The 12,699-nt window shown below is 32.9% G+C and overlaps 1 protein-coding gene and 1 long non-coding RNA gene across 2 annotated transcripts; one reads left to right on the top strand and one right to left on the bottom strand.

Annotated features, from left to right (window-relative positions):
* Positions 1 to 848: 848 nt before the first annotated feature.
* Positions 849 to 5,078, bottom strand: LOC120084185. Its single transcript, XR_005483586.1, has 3 exons — positions 4,742 to 5,078; positions 1,208 to 1,855; positions 849 to 1,117 (listed from the first exon to the last, which is right to left on the bottom strand). It is a non-coding gene; the product is annotated as an uncharacterized LOC120084185 (long non-coding RNA).
* Positions 5,079 to 8,460: 3,382 nt separating this feature from the next.
* On the top strand, positions 8,461 to 12,699 carry LOC120070257 (alanine--glyoxylate aminotransferase 2 homolog 1, mitochondrial). Its single transcript, XM_039022149.1, has 9 exons — positions 8,461 to 8,804; positions 9,927 to 10,157; positions 10,499 to 10,669; positions 11,029 to 11,172; positions 11,258 to 11,437; positions 11,587 to 11,812; positions 11,997 to 12,110; positions 12,204 to 12,290; positions 12,431 to 12,699. Exons 1-9 carry the CDS (start codon positions 8,550 to 8,552, stop codon positions 12,472 to 12,474), a joined length of 1,452 nt encoding a protein of 483 aa, XP_038878077.1. The 5' UTR covers positions 8,461 to 8,549; the 3' UTR covers positions 12,475 to 12,699.

The following is a 12,699-nucleotide window of genomic DNA, read 5'->3' as shown; positions in this document are numbered from 1 at the left end:
GACATAATCAGGTTGCTATTGGCTGTGTCAGCCCAGCATGGAAGGTGTATCAGCTAAATATGAAGTCAACATTCCTAAATGAAGTGTTAGAAGAAGAGATCTATGTTGAGCAACCAGACGGATTCATCATACCAGAACAAGATGGATGATCACTTGCTGAACCTGGATTTTGTGTGAGTCATTTTCAACCTTTTAAGAGCAAGTTAAGTGCTTGCAGTATTTGAGTTAGGAGGAGAATGTTAATAACTCAAAACTGCAAATTAGTTTTTGGGTTGGTCTAGTCTAAGTTCCTATTCTTGTGGAGTTAGTGGGATTAGTTGCTAACATTGTGGAATCTATTCTTAGACTTAAGATATGTATTTATATGAAGTTTTCTAGAATGAAATTCACACACTTCCCATTTTTCTCATTTCCCTTTCATTAATTAGAACAGTTTTCAAAAAGAACTTACCCTTGAAAAAACTTAAATAAATATACGTATATATAATTGTAACCTAATTAAAAAAATATATATATATACATTTTAAAGTTAATAATAAGTTTGGGTTGGTTTTGATTATTTTAGGTAAACTCATGAATCAACCCAACCCACAAAATTTTTATTTATTTGAACTCAACCCAATCCAAATGAGTTGATAACCCAACCCAGACTGCACGGATTGGGTTGAATTGATCGATTTTTTGGGTCATCAGGTTTTTTGAACACCCCTACTACATAATTCCTTCAACACTAACAACTACACAAATATCTTGCAATCCATCATACACAACTCCTAATTTTCAATAACACATATCTAAATTCATATTATCATACCATCTTATTGAAACAAGTAACATATTCAATAAACTTACTATCCAACAAATCAACCGAATAATTTTCATTAATCAACCAGTAAAACAATGTTAATTCTACAAACAATCAGTATCTAAAAATCTGATCATATGATACCTAACTCTACTAAAATTGACATCATATCTCATATCCTAAACCCATACATACTAAACTATTGATACATCGTATAACAAAAGTCCATCAAATGTAGCGTCCTATAAAGTCACAATACTCAACTCTCACTGCATCTAATTCCAATTTACTATAAGTTGTCAGTCTTCTCAACTGCAAACAAACAAGTAAATTAATTTATTAACAAAATTATACTAAGTGTAAATATTATAGTTAAAGAAGATAGTCTAAGAAAATGCATACCATGTCTATAATTATTTTGCTCCTGTGTTTACTATGTCGCACATGAACTTTATAATATAGTACCCACACTCCGTACTATCTGGTTGTTGAGCACATTATATGTGCTCTTTTAACTCACATTATAAAAAAACAAATATTTTAATCAAACGTATATTATCATTCAATCAAAATTGAAATGTTTACCTTAATAGGGACCCAAGTAAGAGACCGAGGTCTCAAATTTGTTCAAGCATAAAACAATATTATGGCCCTAAAAAACAAATACGCAAGATATCAAAATGTTTACATTATATACACAACGTGAAAGAACTATTAAATACTTACGTATTAACCATTCACCCCCTCTCGTACACCATATCCCAAAGAGTCAATTGAGTACACCATATTAATTCAAAAGCAAATAACAAATACTATCGAATGAAATCTATATAAAAGACATTTCAATAAAGTTAAATAAAAATATTTACAATCCAAAAACTATATAAACAAAATACTTGTTTTCTAAACTTACCCGAAATTATACGGACATATCAAAAATTTATTCTTCATCAACAACAATCTATCATCAGGAATCGAGATCTTTGTTCATCAGTGTCTGAACCACTTGAAATTTGTGTAGGATGGATAAATGCATATTCCTCCGTCATACTTGGATCAGATTCGTATAAACATTTAAGAGCAAACCAAAAAAACTTTTAAGATTAGAAATATTTAAATAAATGAGTGCTAACTTAATTTAAATTTAACTAAAACTAAACTAAATTATTAAAATAATGATGAAACCATTTGATTTTAATTCTCTATCTTCAAGATTACGAGGGAAACATAATCATGCATAATGATTTTAACCAAGAAATCTAAAAATCCATATGAATCCCATATTTTTGTTTTTTAGTTCAGAGAAAAACCATCAACATAAAACAAGCAAAATTTCGCCACGGATTTGCTTTTTTAAGGTTTAATGATAAGATAATAAAAGTTAAGGTAGTCCTATAATTAATTTAGCAATAAGCATCAAGGTCACGTCAAAAAATTAAATTAGCAAAATATGTAAACGAGAAAGAAATTGGTACAACCCATAAATTGTACGTTATTCCTATATCCCGAAGAGCTGAAAAAAAAAAAAGTTAAATAATACCCACCCTTCTTTAGAAAACACTGAAACAAGATACAAAGTTTACACATAAAAACAACGTATAAAATCTAATATTTGGTTCCTATATACCAGATATTCTAGTCTCGGAAAAACATCAATACAAAACTATAAATAGAAGAAATTAGAAAAATCACAACCTCCATAATACTAGAAGCCCATCAGATTTAGACTTAGTTACAAAAGAAAATAGAGATTGCATTGCATAATTTATTAACATGGATATAAAGGGAAAAAACTCATAAACATGGAACTCATACATTGGTCAAGTTCAACAATCCCTCTAAGATTATACAATCATTTCACTCACTCTACACTCCCATTTTCCAGATAAAAATGCAAAAGTAAAAGCAATTAGAAGAAGGACGATTTATCTTGGTACCCTGGGTTTGCGAAAAAAGAGTCTAACAACGTTCTTATCCGTGAAAACTGAAGGAGCCTTGAAATCATACCAACCCTTCTTGGCAAATGGATCAGTGCTTAATGATCAACAAATAATAGATATATAAATGTACTCCAAAACTAAAACCAACATCTGAGAAATTAAGGGGTGTTTCACAGTCCAAGGAGAGTTGGGTTGAGTTAGTTATTTTACCAACTCATCCCAACTCTCCCCCAATTCTCTCTCTCTAATGTTTTTAATGGTTCCATCCATCGATCTCCGTTGGCGATTACCGCTATCACACTCTAGCGGCATACTCCGATGACCATCTTTGTACGGCCAACTCTGACGACCAACTCCGAGCTCCGACAACTACCTTCGACAACACTTCGGCAACCAATTCCGATAACCACCTTGGAACAAAAACAACTCCGATTTCCACATTCGCACCAGTAACTTCGACGAAGAACTTTGGGCTCTTCTAACCACCTCTGACGAAACCTTTAGCGACTAACTCCAATGACTACCTTCGCACAAGCAACTTTGGCGACATACTCCGACTACCACCTTCGTGTGCCCAACTTCGACGACCACTGATAAACATAAAATGGTGGGTTTAATTATCCACCATTTTATCACTCTCACTCTCTCCCATTTTCCCACGTGTTTTCATTACTCTCCCAACTCCCTCAATTACTTTGTCATTTCTCTCTCTCATGCATCTTTTCACATTCACTCCCCTTCTCTCATCTTTTCTTTCGCCTTCTGGTTCATCTTTCTCATTTTCTCTCTTCTTTCTTTGTCGGACTTGTATGGGTTTTATTTTCCCTTTTCTTTCTCAATTCCTCTTTCTCTTTTTTTATTTTCTTTCTATGGTTTATCCCTTGATGTAGAAAAAATATACATCAATATTTCTAAAATCATTTCACAAATTTTAGAAAAAGATAAATCCATATTTCACAAATTGTTAAAAAAATAATATCTAATAGTTGGTTTTGTAATTTAAATCGTAAGATTTTGATTTTTTTAAGATTAACATTTATGTATCACCCCTACTATCTAAAACAATGCCAATAATTTCATTTGATGACACTAATCCTTTCAATTCTTTTTAACTTTTACAAGTAATTAATGATTAATTTGAGTTTTTGAATGGAATAATCACTTCTATTTGAGTGTTTAAAAAATTAAGTTCAAAATTTTGTGTTTGGTATATAAATACTTTATAAAGAATTTGTTATGTTTTGAGAATGGAAAAAAATTCGAAGTTTTTTTTTTGTTTTTATCTCAGAAAAGTTAGGAAAATACGTATATAGTTGAAAATTAAAATCAATCATAATAAAAAAACAAAAGACAAAATCAATTTCATTTACAAAAATGGCAAAGATACTCAACTCAACTTAACTTTACCCTAAATACAAATAATATGACTCAACTCTACTCTTTTATCGCATGCAAAAGGCCCCTAGCAAATTAATATGCTCACGCATTCTTCTTGCCACCCTGCTTTCCATTCGAAATCTAGTTGTTCTTGCTGATCGAACAGAAAACGAGAGTTAGAGATAAAACCAAAATGCAGCATACGATTGAAAGCAATCGAGGAGATCGAAATATAATACTGGACGGCCATGGCTGGAGGAGGGAAGAAAGTCAATTCCCTTGTACAAAATCAACTACTATTGGTGATACACATTTAAATGCCAAATTTCACTGTAATAGATCAAAAATTCAAAATCAAGATCCCCACAAGTTTTAATATCTTAATCGATGTTAAAACCAAAATCCAACTGCATCTGTTTCCATTTCACCAATCCTAAAGTAAACCAATTAATTAATTATTATAACCGAATCACAATTCGAAGAATGACCATCAAACTTTTGATTCAGAGAGCTAGATGACCTAATTCGAAAATTCCAAAAAAACAGTACCAATTGATAACAAAAACCATCGAAACAAACAGTGAACGGTTAGGGCAAATTGAAGAGAATGGATGAATACCTTGCTGAGCGCAGCCACGGCCAACATTAACAGGTCACGGCGTCTATGTTCTAAGTCACGGTGGCAGATCAGATTCGATTTTGGGCAGCAGCCGACGGTCACTTGGGCGGCGGCGTCAGCAGCGATCTTCACGGTGGTAGGTCGCGCGGAGCAGCAGGATGTGGTTCACGGCTTAATAAATAATTTTTAGGAAGGAAGAGGGCTCAAAACGACGTGGTTTAACTAAGATAAAAACGAAACACTTTTTGGACTTTTCCTTGATGAAACCATTTTTCTTGATGGGGATTGCCCATCAAGAAAAATCTAAATGGAAACGAGGTCATTTTCGTTTGACAATATCCGTGCGCCAAAAATACAAATCGTGCACGAATTAAATATTTATTTTTGCGGATAGAATCGTTGATGGTCTGTATCTGTCAAATAATACTTCTTTTTTTATGGCAATTATCCGTTAAGAAAGTGCTTTTTCTCTTTTACCATCAACGAACCCAAAAATCGAGAATTCATCATTTTGTCGAAACTTATGTTTTTTATATCAAGAAATATATTTTCTTAACGTGTATGTACGTCAAGTTAAACACAAAAAATAATTTCAAGAAATTAATATATTTTTTTGATGGTTTTTTTCCATGACTATCAAGAAAATAAAAATTTTGTGCGTCAAGAAAGGCCAAATTTGTAGTAGTGCATGTTTAATTAGGGCCAACCTCGACTTGGTCGAGCATCTCCCCCTATGCCCATTTTGGTCCTAGGTCGATGCTCTGGTATGGAGCATATGAGCATGCTAATTTGGGCTTTGACCCAAGCTAACCCTTTGCCCTTGACCCATTTTGGGCCTAGAATGCTATTCTTGGTCCAAACTTCACTATTTCCTCAACTTTGTTGCTTCTATTCATATTTTATGTCGGTTATACCCTTCGGTCCAAGATCACCTCTAACAAATAGAAAAGTCAAGGAAACTTTCTTGTAGTGAACATAAATGACAATTAAAATAATAAATAAAATCAAATCGAACATAATTTAATTGACCTAACATATATGTTAATTAATGACTAAGAGATGTTATTTGAGTCTATCCACTTTTATTGAACTAAAAAAAGTAACGTGAAACACCAAACTAATATCGTCTAGGTTCTAATTTTGAACATTTCTCCCCTCTTACATATAATTAAAATATTTAAAATATTTATAAATTTGTAATAGGAGCATAACTCAATAAACATAAAATATGTATTCTCGATTAAGAGATTAGAGATTTGAATCCTCTCACCTTACATATTGTTGTACTAAAAAAAGATAGACTATTAAATTTTGAACATAACTCGCTAAATAAGGTAACAATTATCAATTCAAATATCGATGATTTGATTTCTCACTTCCATGATCATTATACTAAAAGAAACACAATTTCAGATTCATCGAAACGAACATAGTTCAAGTGATTAAGTGTTAGTGATTGTTTACTTGATAAGTTCCAATTTATTTTTTCTTTGTAATGTAATATCTAAATATATATACAAAATTAAAAGTTAAAATTTGTCAAAGGGGCTTATTGTACACCAAACTTTAAAGTTAATGAATCTATAAGATGGAAAATAAAAAAATTTAAATCTATTATATTATTATTTTTCTTAAATTGAAGGATAAAATAAATACAAATGAGCTCAAAACTCAAAGCCTAAATTTGAAGTTTAATTTAAATATTATTATGTTTTTGATTGAAGAGGAATCTTACAACCTTAGTTTAGCTGCATTTTGCTGTTTTTCTAAGATTCGAATTCGTAATTATCGTAAAAAGAACGAAAACGTAAGACCCAACTTTAGAAAGCAATTTCCAAAGCTACCATTTGGATAATGACGTAACTGACCTTTTTTTTTTTTTTATTTATTTTTTAAATAAAGTGAATAATATATGGAATGATTAAAAATATAAAACAAAAAATTCTCTTTTTCTTGCAGCAATAAAAGTCTATTTTCTATCTGTTATTCAATATACTAATCAATGTTTTTTTTTAAAAAAAAAAAAATTAGAAAAACTATTTCAAATTAAACAGATGGGTAAATAAATCAAGCCAAAAATTTACAGGGGCGGTTACTAACAATTATTATTATTATTATTTGTTAAGTACAATCTCGTATATAAAAGTCTAGATGAGGAAAAACCTTTTAGGTCCTTTTTACCATTTTATTAATACACATTTCTACTATCATGTTGCTATGAAATTTAAAAGAATTTCGGTCTAGAAAATAAGTAATAAGTTGATATTGAATTAATTTTATAACTGACCGTTTACTTTAAATTTAGATGATAATTTGAATTAAAAGCAATAAGAGTGACATCAAATAAAGAGAAAAGAGGATAACGTATTTGTAATGGACTATTCTAGACCCAATAAGTGGAAATCAATTTTAATCCCGAAGGAAATAACACTTGAGCATAGGACTTTCCTAACTATAAAAGCTTAAGCTGATAGGTAAATTTAATTATAATATCTAACACTCTCTCACTCGTGAGCTATATCAATTAGGGAAGGAAATAACATTGTAAGGATTTGAACACAAGATATCCTGAACCAACCTGTTCTCAAACCATCTTATAACATAAATTAATCTAAAAGCTTAAGCTAATGGATAAAGATAAATTTAATTATATCATCTAATAAATATCAAAATGATATCATGGCTGTGACATCAAACAAAAACTGTGATGATGGTAATCAATGCATTAGGGAGAGGCGTGGATGTTGTGGGTTGCTAAAATGGAGAAAGAGAAGGAGAGAATGGAGATGAGTGAAGATTAGAGATATGTGTAAGAACAAATAGATGAGAGGAGAGGAAGATGAAAAGATTGTGCATTTCTTTTTCTTTTTTATTTTAGTTAGAATATTTTATTATTTAAATATGAGCTAACCACACATATATATAGGTAAAAGAGCCTTATGCAAACCAACTATATTTTAATTATTAAAAAAACCCATAAATTTAAAAGGAAAAAAAATAATTGATTGGTAGATTTGACTCCTCAAATCAAGCACATTAAAATTTTAAACCTAAAATATAAAAAGTAAACTTACCATTCATGTAAAATCAGTTGCATTTCGAAAAATTATATAATAAATAGTATTAATTCTCATAAGTTTATTTTTTAAGCTAAAATTATTAAAAATAAATATAAATCAAAATATAGTAAATTTTTAGAACTATTAATGATAAACGTTGATAGATCATAGAGTTCTATCAATCGATGATATTGATAGACACAGATGATATGTTACCTTTACATCCCGTCACTATTTTGTTAACATATTTTACGCCTTTTATTTTTAGAAAAATAAGAAGGTAACCTAAGGTATTTGTCAAATTCAAAGCTATTAAAATAGAAAGGCGTGGACTCATTTTCCTCCTAACCTCCTCCACAATCGGGCTAAACAAAAAAGATGACTTAGAATTAATTTATATATTCAAGTAGGAACCCCCAGTGGGCCACAAATCTTCAATCATTATTAATATTTTTCATATTTGGAACAATTATAATCCCTTGATCATAGTGGGTTAGAAACAGCATGATCAGCATCTAGTCATCAACACGGATTATTAAGAAATACATATGTTAAAAAAGAAAAAAAAAAATGAATATCCACGTCAGCAGATTCTTGGAATCATGATTCTTTACCAATTCCCAAATTAGCCATAACTGCATTAATTTTTATTATTATACAGTACATTACATTACATATAGCTGACACAGCCGCCATCTCTGGCAGAAATCCAAAAGCTCTGTTCATTTTGGAGCTTAGACTGATCGGCCATGGCGTTTCGGAACCAGATTTTGAGGAAGGCCAACTCGAAGGCGCTCTACGCCTTTTCCAGGCCACCGTTTTCCACTTCTTTCTCTTCGATTTCTTCTGTATCTTCCGCTGCCACGGATGCCGCCGATCCCAAACCTCTTCTTCCGCCTTTTGATTACGAGCCGAAACCTTATAAAGGACCGCTCGCCGATGAAATTTTTCAGAAGCGGAAGAAGTTTCTAGGGCCTTCGCTTTTCCACTACTACCAGAAGCCAGTAATCTCTCTCATTTCCACTTCTTTCTCCTTATTTGATTCAGTTTTGTTTTCTGCATTCTTGATTTTGCTGTGGTTTTCTGTTAAAAGATTGATTATGGAATTCTGCTGTCGGTTCATTTCTCTGAACCGATTGTGTTTTGTGGAAGAAGCAACGCGAACATTTTGTCCGCAATTATTAAGCAGGATTTTGCTTGATTTTTCCCATTTTCCTGTTTCGTTGCTACGTGATGGTGACTAGCACATGCAGATGTGTTGATAGTATTCAATTCACTGTCTTATGAGATACAATTGGTTGTTTGTTTTTTGTTTCAACATACATCACTATAAATTGATCTTGGTTTGTGCATGTCGAATTTATTAGCGGCGAAAAAAGGTTTATGCATGCTAAAATTCTTCTTACTTTTTGGGAATGAAGATTTTCTATTTTAAAATAGAAAAATTGGATACTCTTTGTTGGAATTTGGTAGAAGAGAACCCATAATATTTTATGAGAAGTTATTTCTCAAAGAAGTATTCTCTTGCTGCAATCCAATTCCGGAAACTTCACTTACTAAGGCTCTCTTGCCCTGGGAGAATCATGTTATTTTAGTTTCTTTTTATATAAATATTCATGCATTTTAAAACATTATCGCTGTCTTTATCAGATTACTTTGGTATGGCGTAGTAAATGTGATCCACTCATCGAGACCTCAGATTGAGTCGAGTTTTACTTCAATCATAACTCTATACAGCTTTTCACTATGAATAGTTTCAACTTCTATGGTTAGTGCTTTCCTGTTTTGGCACTTTGATTTAAGCTGTGTTACATGCCTACTGTAAGAGAAATTTGATGAAAGGTTGCTATTTTCAAAGGGCAGGGCAGAGACACATCTTAGATTAGAAAAATGTATATAAAAATGGATAAGTTTCAAAGTTTTTTTCTCGATTTTTCCCCTCATAAGTTTTTCGAATTGAAAGATTATATGCATAACTGGTTTGGATGAAACTTCTGCCCTACTCTATTAGAATTCTACCCACCCCTGGCCAATTGGTTTTTGTGTAATTGATGGATGCCCTTCAATCCACATCTCCACACATTCTTCAGAAACTGATCTGTTTGACTTACTCTCTTAATTTACAGCTCAACATTGTAGAAGGAAAAATGCAATATTTGTTTGATGAGAATGGAAGGCGCTACCTTGATGCTTTTGCTGGAATAGTTACTGTATCTTGTGGGCATTGCCATCCTGATGTTTTAGCTGCAGTCAATGAGCAAAACAAACTTTTACAGCATGCTACAACCATATACCTACACCATGCGATAGCTGATTTCGCTGAAGCATTGGCAGAAAAGATGCCTGGAAATTTGAAGGTGTTTTTTTCCTTTTTGAATTATTACATAATATTAATATATTTTAGCAGTGGATGATTGATAATGAAGCAAAGCATACAGTATATGTTAGGCTCTGTGGAATTGTTGAACTTGTATGGTTGTATTTGGATCTTCCTTTAAAGATGGTGAGGCATACCATATTTTTGGACCTGTGGGATAAGAGACGTTGAATTCCTAGAACCGGTGGATCTTTTCATCGTTCTCAACTTTAGTGGCTCAATTTCTATTTCATCACTCCTTGATTCTCCTTACCACCTTTTTAAAGAATATCAGACTTCTATATTGCTTCAAACTTCTGCTTATTTCACTTGGTTATGCAGGTTGTATATTTTGTTAACTCTGGGACAGAAGCAAATGAATTAGCCATGCTTATGGCCCGTCTGTACAGTGGTAATCTAGGTATGATTGCACTGAGAAATGCATACCATGGAGGAAGTTCGAACACAATTGGACTGACAGCTTTGAACACATGGAAGTACCCAATACCTCAGGTTTTCTACCCAGAGCTTAATCTCCAGTGTTATTGCTCGTTTAGCTGCCTGTATGTTAGAGATAGAACTTACATTGCCTTGTTTTCAACTAGTCTGATCTAGTCTTGCAGCATCTTTTAATTTAAATGAAACATTTTAGCATATTATTGACACAGTTCAAGTGACTACTTGAAGTAATATCCACTCTTCTTTGCAACTGCTATTTGTAAAATCATGGGTCCATCAAGCCATGTTGCAAGATGGAGCTTTCACATGCAGTTTACTCAGTGGAAACACATAAGCTATTGTTGGTTTTAGTTGGTGGCTGCAAAATTTGATCCAACTATTTTGATTTGTCTGCAATATTCTTGTGCTTGTAGGGTGAAATTCATCATGTTGTGAATCCCGATCCATATCGTGGTGTCTTTGGGCCAGATGCTAGTAGTTATGTCAAAGACGTCCAAGATCATATAGATTATGGTACTTCAGGAAGAGTTGCTGGATTTATAGCTGAAACAATTCAGGTTTGTTTTTCTGGTGTCTGAAATTGAACATGATATGCACATTCTACGTAAAATTGAAGATACGTTAGGTTTTCGGTTATCTCAGGGTGTTGGAGGAGCTGTTGAATTAGCACCTGGATACTTGAAACTTGTTTACGATATTGTTCGCAATGCTGGTGGTGTTTGCATTGCTGATGAGGTTCAAACTGGCTTTGGTCGAACAGGAAGCCATTATTGGGGCTTTGAAACACAGGGCGTAATTCCCGATATAGTAACCATGGCAAAGGTATTATTCCTGCAGGATTTCTCTTGACCTTCAGCAAAATGTATTCGCTCTTCGTGTAAATCTCTGTTGGAAAACCACTGCAGTTCATCGCCCTTGTTGTTCATGCCTTAAAACTTATTCCCAGCAGTCCTAAGTATTCAATTTTTCAGGGTATTGGAAATGGATTACCATTGGGAGCAGTGGTGACAACGCCTGAAATAGCGAGCACAATGGCTCAAAAAATTCAATTCAACACTTTTGGAGGGAACCCAGTTTGTTCTGCTGGGGGACTTGCAGTTCTAAGAGTTATTGACAAAGAGAGACGTCAGGCACATTGTGCCGATGTCGGTTCTCACTTACTGGAGAGATTGAGAGCTCTCCAGGAAAAATATGAAAGTAATTTCTCTTGGACTTTGGTTTCTTTTAAGACTTTATCTTTCTGAGTAGTCCATTCTGCTCTAATACCTCTTACAATTGGCATTTTGCAAAGCTTTAGAACAACATTAGAACTAATTATCTTCCTTCCAATTGCTGGTACTGTGAACCATACCATGTCATTTGATCAATGTATTTTTTCCAGTTATAGGAGATGTACGAGGAAGGGGATTAATGGTAGGTGTAGAACTCGTAACCGACCGGAAGGGAAAAAACCCGGCAAAGACCGAAACTGCAGTATTGTTTGAGAAACTAAGAGGTACTGCAATTCTCTGATTTCCAAAGAATATAATGTTGAACTCAAAGTAAATTATAGCTACTGTACTAATGACTCATTTCATCCTGATTGAAGAACTGGGAGTTCTCGTCGGGAAAGGGGGTCTGCATGGGAATGTTTTTCGAATAAAGCCCCCCATGTGTTTCACCAAAAATGATGCAGGTATCTTTTATAATTTTAAATCATGTTGTAAATTTTTCATTGAAAATAATGAAAGCTAACATTTGATGTACTGTTTGTTCTGAAAATTAAGATTTTTGGAGATGTCTTTGCTAATACTCCTTTGCACCTCTCATCTGCAGATTTTCTTGTTGATGCTTTGGACTATGCCATTTCAAAGCTGTAAAACTTAAGCTTTAATTGATCAGAGTAAAGAAGTCAGATAAAGATGTTTTATGTAACTTAAAATAAAATGTAATTCTTGTTTGTAGGAGCTTATCACTTGTTCTATTATTGTTCATCAATGTTAGAAGTTTTCTTGTACAATGACTTTGAATCTTCCAATAATAAATAATTGGAAGTTGCAGTGTTTCTCACTTAAGCCCAGGGCCATCTGATGCCTTCAAATTTA

Source organism: Benincasa hispida, chromosome 1, assembly GCF_009727055.1.
Source record: "Benincasa hispida cultivar B227 chromosome 1, ASM972705v1, whole genome shotgun sequence".
NCBI classification, from domain to species: Eukaryota; Viridiplantae; Streptophyta; class Magnoliopsida; order Cucurbitales; family Cucurbitaceae; genus Benincasa; species Benincasa hispida.
Note: the sequence above shows the minus strand (reverse complement) of the source record. Positions and strands in the feature narration are given on the sequence as shown.